This window comes from Elaeis guineensis, chromosome 11, assembly GCF_000442705.2.
Source record: "Elaeis guineensis isolate ETL-2024a chromosome 11, EG11, whole genome shotgun sequence".
NCBI lineage: Eukaryota > Viridiplantae > Streptophyta > Magnoliopsida > Arecales > Arecaceae > Elaeis > Elaeis guineensis.
Genome location: NC_026003.2, coordinates 90,996,443 through 91,008,765, shown reverse-complemented (window position 1 = coordinate 91,008,765; position 12,323 = coordinate 90,996,443). Strand labels below are relative to the sequence as shown.

At 46.3% G+C, this 12,323-nt stretch overlaps 1 protein-coding gene across 4 annotated transcripts in view; it reads left to right on the top strand.

The window, feature by feature from the left end:
- The first annotated feature begins 9,317 nt into the window (after positions 1–9,317).
- LOC105033592 (uncharacterized) overlaps positions 9,318–12,323 on the top strand; it is a 40,294-nt gene continuing 37,288 nt past the window's right edge. For 3 of the 4 annotated variants that reach the window (XM_073246081.1, XM_073246082.1, XM_073246080.1), the window contains exon 1: positions 9,319–9,568. In XM_073246081.1, the coding sequence (XP_073102182.1) occupies positions 9,370–9,568 (199 nt within the window). In that variant the 5' untranslated portion in view covers positions 9,319–9,369. Of the gene's footprint in view, positions 9,569–12,323 lie in introns of all 4 variants that reach the window. The other variant, XM_073246083.1, reaches the window with a different exon arrangement.

Below are 12,323 nucleotides of genomic sequence, written 5' to 3'. Positions count from 1 at the left end.
GCTTCAGAGTGGCTCTCCCTCAACCTGCGAAGTTCGCCATCCATCTTCTTCGATCTCTTTGTCAAATGATAAACTTTCTTCTTCAGACGTTGGATCATGGACTTTAGTAGAATTTCCTGTGGCAGGGAAGCGCTTCGGCAGGACACTGCCATCGGGAGACAAAAGCGTCAAGGCGCGTCCCATTGCAGAAAGAAAAACAAAAAGGAGGAGGAAGGAAGAGTGGGGAAGCCCTCCAAAAGGAGAAATCCGATTTTATTGATTGAATGTTTCTTAAAGACAAGAGGGAAAAGAAAAATTGCAATAAAAGAAAAATACAAAGTCAGAGGTCTCAGACCTCTGAAGTAGGGGCTGGGGAGCTCGGTGTCCCAGGAAGAGGGGTTGCGGTGGCAGTAGCAGTGGGAGAGGGACCGACTTCATCTTCAGATGCCTCGTCCAAGAAGCTGAGGTTGAGCTCGAAAAAACTCTGAACCACCTTCTCCTAGCAGAGCTCGAATTCTTTAATGAAGGCCTCTTGGCCGAACTTAACGTTCAGGTCCCTCATCTCCGCAGAGGCCTTGAACTCCTCCACCGCCAGAACCCTGGCCTCCAAGACCAGAACCAGGATCTGCTCCGCCCAATTGGCGACCTCGGCCTCCGCCTTCCTCGCCGTCTCCTCCGAGGTCTGCTTCTCTTGCTCCAGGGCCTGCTTTTCTTTCTCCAGGGCCTCTTGGAGGTTGGCTACCTCAGCAACCTTTTCTTGGAGGCGGGCGACTTCGGTCCGACGATGCTCCTCCGCCTGGATGGCATCCCTTCTCGTCCGGTTCATCGCCTCGATGTTGGCGAGGAGCTGGTGCCCAATCTGCATGGGCGGCCAGGAGGTCAGAATAAGAGTTGGAGAATTAATTAAACAAAGGCGTGAAAGGAAGGAGGGAGGTGAATCTGTTTACCTCGAGAAAGGACCCAAGAGAGTCCCAAACCCGCTGTTCGAGATCGGCACGATCAATCCTCTGGACGACCTCGGACAGGATGCATCCGTCAATCAGTCGCTTTATTAAGTCCCTGTCATTGAAGGAATTCTCTCCCGGCTCTTCTTCGGAACTGTGGGACTCTTCGATGGTGGCACGGTGGCCACTCGCCCTGCGGACCACCAACTTTCTTCTCCTCCCCCTCTCGACCCCAGGCGCCTCCACGGAACGGACCCCCAGAACGGAAACCTCAGTGGGGGAACTCCTGGAAGAAGCCCGGGAGTCAGAGGTTCGGCGTCCGAAGAACTTCAACTGCGAAGGCCGCCTGGGCAGGTGCGGCGAGCTCGTCTCCTCCACTCTGACCTTCTTCATCGATCCGGAGGCCGCAGCACCTTTTCTTTTGTGGGCCTTGAGACCCCTGGCGAGCATCCTGCTGCTTCGACGTCCATCCCTAAAAAAAAAAAAAAAAAAAGAGAAGAAGAGAGGAAAAAAGAAGAAAAATTAGTGACGGGATAAAAAAGGAAGAAGTGGCCAAAAAAAAAAAAGAGAAGAGAAAGAAAGAAAAAAAAAAGAGGAAAGAAAGATAGGATACTCGCAGGATCCAGGGGGCTCAAACCGATGTTGAACAAAAACTGCTCCTTCAGAAGTTGGGAAGGGAAGGAGCCGAATAACCAAGAAGCCTCCGGGCGGCCTGAAGGTCATCCTCCCCCAGGCTAGGAGCCCGGCGGACAGAGTCCCTTAGGGAGCCCCAAGGGGGCAATCCCAGCCTCAAGGTCGGGCAATGGACGAAGAGGTACTTCCCTTCCAGTTATGGATTGAAGAAGAGCACCTTTCAGCAACCCCTTCTTGCCAAACTGGGGAAAGAAATTCCACCAGTCCTTTGCCGAGGGGTGACACTTGAAGGTGTAAAAGTGCCTAAATAAAGAAAGAGATGGCTGAACTTCGACTACATGGCAAAGGGAGAGGAACCCTATCAAAAATCTAAAGGAATTTGGTGCCATTGAAGCTAAAGAAATATCTAAGAAACAGAAGAGGGCGACAACGAAAGGCGGAAGCGGAAGCCGGAGTCCGGCACGGAAGGCCTCCTGATACAGGCAGAAGCGGCCAGGCGGGGGGGTGCTAGCCCGGTCCGCAGGATCGGAGAGCTTCAGATCGTACTCCGGAGGAACTCCATACTGAACCCTTATCAGTAGGAGTTCATCCAGAGTCAGAGAGCAGGGATGGCACCCGGCACAAAAATCGGGCGAGACCCAGCTCCGGATGTGGGTTCGTCTCAGTGTGGGGGTCCTGGGGGGCTGACGCGGACAAACTCCTGAAACCACTAGAGGCGGAGGTGCCGGAAGATATTTCGAACGAAGACCCTAAAGATCCCGGAGAAATCAGGTGGACAAGGGGCGAAGGGTTGCGGGAGACCAAACCAGAGGAATGCGGCAGAAGAAAAATGGAGGAGAAAAGGCCCCTAAATGGCAAGAAGAAAAATGAAGGTTTCGGGACTAACCTAGATCGCTCTGAAGGATGCAGAGGGACGAGGACAAGGATGACTTGAAGAATGCATGGGGCCAAGGTGGACGCCAAAGGGGGTCAGAGCTTTCGGAGAAAAGGCAGACACCAACGAAACTTTCAGGCGGAATGAGACCTCTAAAGGCGAAAAAGCGGGTTTAAATAGACCCTGAGATCCGGTGCTATAATGATCGCGGATCTCCCCAGGCCGACCCACGCGTGCCACATGTCCCACTTACCACGGCAGGCGGCTAAAAGCGGCTGACAGCTGTACAGAGCCATTACTGCACCATACCTGGGCCAATGTACCAGCGAAAATTTTGAAAGATCCCTTCGAATTGTCCCGATTCGAAAAGACTCCAGCACGCGTGTATTTAATGCCAAAATATCTGGGGGCGATCGTGCGCAGGATTCAAGGGGACAACTTCGGCTGCGAAAATTTTTCTGTACTTCCTTCATTCGAAATTCAAACTCGAAAGTAGGAGGATTGGTGTTGGGTATAAAATATCCCCCAGCCGAAGTTCGTGGCAGGAGTGACCCTCCAGAGATCCAACCGACTTCCGACCTCCGACGACGTCTCTTCAAACCTCCCAGGCGGCCGAGCCTCTGCAACACTCCTAAGTTTTGCTGACGGATAAGCCCCCACCAGCGTCGACCGGATTCTTCGCGATGGACGGATTCTACCCAAATTTTCACGATGATCGACCATCTTCTAGATTTCGCCCGGACTCCTACGGGAGCCGGACCTCGTCCCCAATCCCGGCCGCAGGCAGACTTCGTCCGGACTCCTACGGGAGCCAGACTTCGCCCCCAACTCCAATTGTAGGTAGACTTCGCCTGGACTCCTACGGGAGCCGGACCTCGTCCCCAACTCCGACCGCAGGCAGACTTCGTCCGGACTCCTATGGGAGCCGGACTCCGCCCACGACTTCAATTACAGGTAGACTTCGTCCGGACTCCTACGGGAGCCGGACTTCGCCCCCAACTCCAATTGCAGGTAGACTTCGCCCGGACTCCTACGGGAGCCAGACCTCGTCCCCAATCTCGATCGCAGGCAGACTTCGTCCGGACTCCTATGGGAGCCAGACTCCGCCCATGACTTCAATTACAGGTAGACTTCGTCCGGACTCCTACGGGAGCTGGACTTCGCCCCCAACTCCAATTGCAGGTAGACTTCGCCTGGACTCCTACGGGAGCCAGACCTCGTCCCCGAATCCGGCTGCAGGAAGATCTCGTCCGGACTCCTATGGGAGCCAGACCCCGTCCCTGACTCTGGCTGCAGGAAGACCTCATCCGGACTCCTACGGGAGCCGGACCTCATCCTCGACTCCGACTGCAGGAAGGCCTCGTCCGGACTCCTACGGGAGCCGGACCTCGCCCCCAACTCTAGCTGCAGGAAGGCCTTGTCTGGACTCCTACGGGAGCCAGACCTCATCCCTGACTCCGACTGCAGGAAGGCCTCATCCGGACTCCTACGGGAGCCGGACCTCGCCCCTGACTCCGACTGCAGGAAGGCCTCGTCCGGACTCCTACGGGAGCCGGACCTTGTCCCCGACTCTGACTGCAGGAAGGCCTCGTCCAGACTCCTACAGGAGCCGGACCTCGCCCCCAACTCCGGCTGCAGGAAGGCCTCATCCGGACTCCTACGGGAGCGGACCTCGCCCCCGACTCCGGCTGCAGGAAGGCCTTGTCCGGACTCCTACGGGAGCCGGACCTCGTCCCCGACTCCGACTGCAGGAAGACCTCGTCCGGACTCCTACGGGAGCAGGACCTCGTCCCTGACTTCGACTGCAGGAAGGCCTCGTCCAGACTCCTACGGGAGCCGGACCTCACCCCCGACTCCGGCTGTAGGAAGGCCTCGCCCGGACTCCTACGGGAGCCGGACCTCGTCTCTGACTCCGGCTGCAGGAAGGCCTCGTCCGGACTTCTACGGGAACCGGACCTCATCCCTGACTCCGGCTGCAGGAAGGCCTCGTCCGGACTCCTACGGGAGCCAGACCTCATCCCCGACTTCACCTGCAGGTAGACTTCGTCCGAACTCCTACGGGAGCCAGACTCCGCCCACGACTTCAATCACAGGTAGGCTTCGTCCGGACTCCTACGGGAGCCAGACTTCGCCCCCCGACTTCAATTGCAGGTAGACTTCGTCCGGACTCCTACGAGAGTCGGACTTCATCCCCGACTTCGATTGCAGGAAGACTTCGTCCGGACTCCTACGGGAGTCGGACTTTGAGCTCCTGTTGCAAGCGACCCACTCCAAGTTACCGCTGCAAACGAACTACTTCAAGTTCCTACCACGAGCGGCCTTGGCCGAGACTCCTCGACAATCCGGGCTTCTACGGAGATCGGACTCCAACCGAACTTCGGCCGACAGGCCTGGACCCCCTGGCAGGCCGCAGTAACGGCTACGACTCTGCTCCACTTCCTGCGATGGATTTCACGTGGCTCCATCACTCCCTGGCAGGCTGCAGTAACGGCCACGACTCTGCTCTACTTCCTGCAACGGATTTCGTGCAGCTCCATCACTCCCTGGCAGACCACAATAATGGCCACGATCCTGCTCCACTTCCTACGACGGATACCGCGCGGTTCCTCCACCCTTTGGCAAGTCACGATAACGGACGCCGCTTCACTCCCCGCAACAAACTCCATGTGGCATGTCCCGGTGATAGCCATGATTCCACTCCACTACTCTTCGCAACAAACTCCTCTTGACCCCGGGCAGCCCACTGCCAGATGTTACAAACATCACTATCAGTCTGTTGCTCCCCCGCCTATAAAAAGGAGGACCCCAGATACGTTATTCTCTAAGCTCTCATTTCTTACCTAAAAACTCTGCTAAAATTTTCGTTCGAGCACTCCATTCTTGTTGAGGCAGAGAACTGACTTGAGCGTCGGAGGGTCTTGCCGGAGCAACCCCACTTCTGGTTTAGACTTCTTTTGCAGGTCCCGGCGGCGACCGCGACTCCCTCGACTCCAGCTTCTCCGACGCAGGCGGATTTTTGCACCAACAATACCAATCCCCATAAGGTCGTGTGCCACATAATAGTGCAAACATCATAAAAATCATGACCAACTACTACGGTTCTCGTCTTCACAAATGATAAATGATAGAAGATAGATACTCCCATTTTTATCCATTCCCACAGCTATCATAAGAGTACCCTCATATCGATCGTATAGATACATTATGTCAAAACTAATCAGTGGGCGGCAGAATTGGAAACCCTGAATGTATGGACCAAATATCCAAAAAATTTGGTGGGACACCTCTGTGTTTGCCTCTGTTATAGAAAATTTTATAAAATCTACCACGGCCCTCTCATTGGCACAATGAACTGCAACTAGCCAAGGACCCAATGTATTATAGGACTCTGTCCAATCTCCAAACAGATCGTCCATAATAAGTTGTTTAGCTATCCATTTTTTTTTGCAAGATGCCTCGTACTGTCATGCATCACGTACATAAGCCTGGTAAATTGATATGGATATGAATATCTCTACTCTAACTAATTTTCTGATGATATTGGCAATGATGCATGCATCAAGCTGTGGATGATCTCGCATCACATCTGTGTTCAAGCATGTGTGTGATCTTTTACATACTGTAATCTTCCATCGCTGCGTCTTGATCTAAAGAAATGCATGGAGATACTAACTGCAAGTATCAAACTGTTTACACACGATGCTCTATTTAACTCTATCTGACTCGATGACTTTGAAAGGATGGTGGGTGCGAATGGCATATTGTTTCATGATACATTGGACTTATTCTTTCGATCCGAATACCATTCCCTTTCTTAACTCTTTATTCCCATCAAAGAATAGATGTTGTGGCAATGCTCCATAGGATGCAGCCTTATCATCGTTGGATGCATCAACTAGCCTGAATTTAGGAACAAAGGGTGTCTCATGTGGTAAGACATCCTCTTCTGCACTAGACTCTCTACTATCACTGACATCGGACTCTACATTATCATCCTCATCTTCATTATCAATAGGATTAAGATGATAACTAACAGTGGCTTCATTTTCAAATAAAATTATATTAGCCATTGCAGTTCCCAAACCTTCAAGTCCGACATATGTTGTATGTAGCTGATTAAGTGATATAAGGTCATAAGATTCGTGCTCCACGTGCTCTACGATAGTTGCCACAGAATTAGGATCGGCCACCATATCATCAAATATGGTGTTATATGGATATTGATATGCAGATTCTGTACCTACATATACTAAGGACTATCAGTCATGGATACTGTTGGTCCACCAATAATACATACAAGAATGCCTCTATACTCATCCCAGCTTCATCAGCCATTGGAGCTGCATCAGATAAAAAACCACCCATCCTCGACTGTGTAAGTGGGTAGATACAGTTTGAGACACACTAACATACTGTTCGCCACCACCCGAAACTCCTACCACTACCAGCTCAATAAAAATTTTAACTACTCGAAAATTTTCTCTTATGAGATGCCCAAGATGGTGTTCGTGTTCTGATCATCTTTAATAGATAAGTCAAATACTGTCTAACAATATGCATCATAAATCTATATAGTAGAAAAACTCTACAGTGATTGGGGTTCCATCTGGTGACAGCATAACAGACTTACACAAATTTTAAGTATATTGCATTACGGTCCACTATGGTCATCCAGATCCTTCCACCATCACAATATGCACTGTTAGCATTCTAACTGATCCTTCCATCCCAATAAAAGATAATAGTGACAAGACTTGGATCCATTTTATTGAAAATTATTGTGAGAAAAACTGTATGAACATATAAACAAATATTCACTAGGAGGAAGTACTTAACATTTAAAATGACTTACATAATAAATGCATACTATCACTGTCTAATAGGTAAAGTTAGATCCTATCCCATTCAAAAATTATATTAATTTTATAGATAATTACAGTAATTAAACGATACATAATAGGGGCTGAAAAAAATTTCGATAATATTTTTTCTTAGTTCTCCCTATACGGCTAAAAATATATGGAAAAAACTAAAGAAAAATACTGTCTGAATTTTTTTTTCATACCCTCTGTGTATCATTTGATTACTGTAATAATTTATATAATTAATTATAATTCTTAAACTATCCAAACTGGACAATCAATTAACCAATATACATAATTCTACCATCCATATAAAAATATAAAATATACGAATACCGTAGAATATGTACATTAATCAAAAGACGGATCTATGGTTCTATGCAATATAAATTTTAATATAAATAATATTTATTTATAAATAAATTATTAAAATAATTTTCTACTTGGGGCTTATTTGGTTGGCTGGCCTAAAGTCCCATGGGATTCGTGGCCCAACCATCATAAGTATTGGATTACAAGCCAGCTAAGCCTATGTTTTCAAGAATCCATGGTCACCTTTTGAGTGGTCTGGCTCGAATCCCATAGGGAGAAAAAAATGATCTGCGGAGATCATTTTTTTCTCCCTATGGGATTCAGACCAGCCCACTCAAAAGATGGCCCGGGATGCTTGAAAACATAGGCTTAGCTGGCTTGTAATCCCATACTTATGGTGGTTGGGCCATGAATCCCATGAGATTTTGGGCCCAGCCAACCAAACAAGCCCCAAGTAGAAAATTATTTTGATAATTTATTTATAAATAAATATTATTTATGTTAAATTATCTTCATCCTGTATAGTGAAAAATAAATTTATAATTCATATAAAAAAAATAAATTATAAAAATAAAAAAAATTACCATCCATTTGCTCTCTGGATGGGGATGGGGTGGTGCATCGAGGACTATCGAGGACCATCAGTGGTGGTACGTCAGAGAGGAGGGAGGCAGGCCGAGAGGAGGGAGGGCCATTGGGGACCGAGAGAGAGGGGGGTTCTCATGCTGGGGACCATTAAGAGGAGGAGGGAGGGACGGTGATACGTCAGGGAAGAGGAAGAGGACGGGCCGAGAGGAGGAGGGAGGGCTGTCAGGGGCCGAGAGGGAGAGGGGGGTTCTCACACTAAGAGAAGGAGGGAGGGCCGTCGGGACCGACAGGGGGGCGTCTACACCGAGGACCGAGAGGGAGAAGAGGGGGCTCTTGTGCTGAGAGGTTGAGGAAGGACCGCTGTGGATTGTGAGGGAGCGGGGGTCATCTATGTCGGAGATTGAGAGGGAGAGGTGGGGATCGTGTGGGGGAAAGGGGGGTACCGAGAATCAGTTAGGCTTTTTTGTTTTCCCCAAGTCATGGAGAGAGGAGGAGAGGGATGGAGAGAGGGAGCTATATAGATGACTATAAGAGTCGCCCTTTAGTAAGACGACTCTATAAGTTGCCTTATGGAAGGGCAATTTATATAATCGCACTTCCATAAAGTGACTCTATGAGTCGCCCTTCGGTAAGGCGGCTCTCTTTTTCTGACTTACCTTTTCACATGATGTGAAAAGTGATGAGTTGACATTGATAGGATGATTTTTTTTTGAATAATATTTTGATAAATATTTTTTAAAAATATTATTTTGATAATTTTTTTAAAATAATTATATTTTGATAAAAAATTTTAAATAAATAAACAACACAAGTAAAATAATTTGGTAGAAAGTAGATGGAGAGAGAGTAAGAGGAGTCGTAGAGGATCTGACATTGCATAGAATCTACTTCAGATGGGTATCGCACTGTTGGCGATTGCAAGCCCGAGGCCCGTCCCTTCCTTCCTCTCTTTTCTTTTCCTCTCTACCACGTTGGATAGAGGAAATCGCTCCTGTGATGAGGGTTCGTGTCTTCAGGTAGCACGGACCTGACCCGAATCCAAGAATGTCGGGTGCGGATTTAGAACCCGACAGGAAAGGACCCGTTTTCTTTTACGTGGCGCCTGTCCCAGCGGCCATATCCGAAAGGGGGTGTGGAAGAAAGAAGAAGCCGGGGGGAAATAATTTGTTTGGTTTTAATGGCTACGGCTAGTTTCCAGATCTTCTGGCTTCGATTACCTTCGAGTGGTTACTCCAATAGCTTAAAATTTGATGCTTCTCTCGCCTCCCTTTGTTCTTCTTCTTCTTCTTCTTCTTCTTTAAAGCTCTGCTGTCCTACCGCCTTCCTGAAGAGGGGCAATGAACGATTTCCTCAGCAACCCAGGGTATCATCAGAAGGTACATTAAATTCTTAATTTCTGCGTAGAGTCTGAAATAATTCTATTTTCTAGTGCTTACAGAATAACTATTAATATTTGGTAGACTTCCATTTAAGCGGAGCTAAATATTGAAATAGTTTCATGAAATTATGTCGCATGTCTTTAATATGTGATGCTGAGTTGATGAATGGAGAGATGTTGGTGTGGAGTGATACTTATAATGTTGCTTTTGCAATGTAAAAGATCCCTTTTATTGCAAAAAAAGGAACTGCAAGGAGGTGTTGAAGGGATCAAACAATGGCTTTGTTGTCAACATTTTAGAAGCAATTCTGTTTGCCATGATATGAGATTGCACAGAAACCTGAAGCACTAGTCTCATCTTTGATAGTGTAAGATTGGAAAATTTTGTTTGGCCCCAGAGAAATAAAGTCAAGCTTTTGAAGGTAATTTGGGGGAAAACTCCACCTCCTAGCTCCTAATAGTGCTTTGTTTGCACATCTTTGTGAGATAGGATATAGACTAAGACAAGCAAGGGAAGGCAGAAAGGTTTCCCTTTTTCCTGAGAGGAAGAACTGGGCATGGATTCCTTATTATTCTTAAAAAAACTAAGAATAGTTAAACGCTTTTCTCTTTTCTTTTTCCCCCCTTATATTGGAGGATAAATTGGGCGGTAGACTTTTGTGGAAGGGGATACACTTTGAAGACAATCATGGCCCATAAGGTTATCCATATGGCCGAAATTGGAAAGGGGGATGAGATACAAAGGGAAAATGTGTTAAATTCCCCAAGGTTTTTCACTTAGTTACCTGTAGAAGGAGCTGCTTGGAGTGCCATACGAAGAAACAAGTCTCTCTCTCTCTCAAAGAAAAAGGGAATAAGATTTGCTTAAGATGCAGATGCAGCTTCCTGTATAGAAGTTTACCTAAAAATAATGTTTTCCATATCCTTGGGGAAACTGTGACATCCTAAATCAATGTTTCCTGCTTCTAGGCTTTCTATTTCTTGGGGGAGTTGGGGCCCCTGCTGTTCCTCTAGATCTGCCATTAACTAGTGCCTACAAGACCATTTGCTCTTTCACTAGTAGCTCAAATGATTGACTGTGTCACGTTTTTTCCAATCTTCTTGTTGCTAACCATCATAATCCTACCTCTCAACCAACATATGAGCTGGCATCACATGATGCTGCAGCAAAATTTTCATCTAATAGCCCAAAATGATGAATGTTGAAGATATGGAAGAACATCAGGAAGGTTAATTATATTTATTTTGACAAAAATCTTCGAGTCATATCATAAAAATGACTATGATAGTATTACATAAGGAAAAATGAAGTTCAATTCTGATGATTTTCTATAGATAAATTATATCAAGAGGTGTTAATTTGTTGCCTTCTGTTTAAATTCAGAATAAATATGCATTTATTATTGAAATATGATGAGGTTATAAGTAAATAAGGAATACAGGATATTCATTTCTAGGGCTTTATAAGTGAGGACCTTTGATAGATTGACTAATCTTTTGTTCTCTATAAGGTTTTTGAGCCACTTCACATCTTCAATCTGCTTGTTTTCGCTTCTTACCAAGGTTGATTGTGTTGGTATTGGAGCCCAAACTGATCGACTGGCAGCATGGTTCGGTATGGTCCTATGGCATTCCATGACGGGCCCAAACTGACATAGCAGAGAGGGCCGGGGAGAGGGAGAATGGGAGAGAGGAAGAGAGAGAGAAGAGAGGGAGAAAGAGAGCAAAGGAGTGGGAGAGGCTACTGGAGGGCTGCGGAGACCTTCGAATGATCGGAGAAGCGGCTCTGTCCTTCTTCTTTCTTTCCCTCCCCCCTCTCTCTTTTCCTCTCCTTCTCCCTCTCTTCATCATTTTCTCACTTCGACTGTTGCAATCTACCAGTGGTACGGTTTGGTACATTTAGAATTGGACTATTCAGGATGGTTCCATGAACCATGCTTTTTACAATTTTTCCTCTGACATGCATTACAAATGCTGGTCTTTTTATTGTAAGTTTCAATATTTTGAGAATAAATTGTAACTTTTCTTTGGAGACATCCAATAATATATTATAACATTTTTGAGAATATGTCTTAATATTTTTATTGGAGACATCTGATAAAATATTGTAGCATTCAATTGGACATCGAGTAAATTGATCCATACTTTCTAATATAATGACGTTTCAAAACACTTGTATACAAAATTTTAAATCCCGTAGGATAGGGGTGTCTCAATTTCTCCATAAAATGGGACGCTCTACTCGTGTATCCCGGTAGATATCCTTCATCTCTCTCCTCTTCTGCTTTCCTTTCTTTTCTTCCTTCCTTCTTCCTTTCTTTTCCTTCCTTCTTCCTTTCTTTTCCTTCTACCTTCTTTCTTTTTCTTTCCTTTTTCCTTCTAGTATCCCTTTATTTCTTTTTTCTTTTTCTTCTTCTTTCTCTTTTCTTCTTTTTTGTCTTCTTCTCTCTTTGTTTCTTTCTTGTTTTTAATTATTCTTCTTCTTCTTCTTTCTTTTCACTTTTCTTTTTTTTGATCTTTCTTTCCTCTTTCTTCTTCTCTCCTCATGTGAATAGGTTTTGGACTCCTGATCCCATCCTAGTTCCATTTTCTTATAGAAATTGGATCGGATGGCCAGGTTGCCCCCTTGTCTTCTCGGAACTTAAAACCTTGCTTGTATGAATCTCTCTTTATGGATGTTGGTAGCTATAAACTCTATTATGGTAAGAAAGATGATTTGAAGGTTGAATTTTGGTATCATCATACTTTGATGC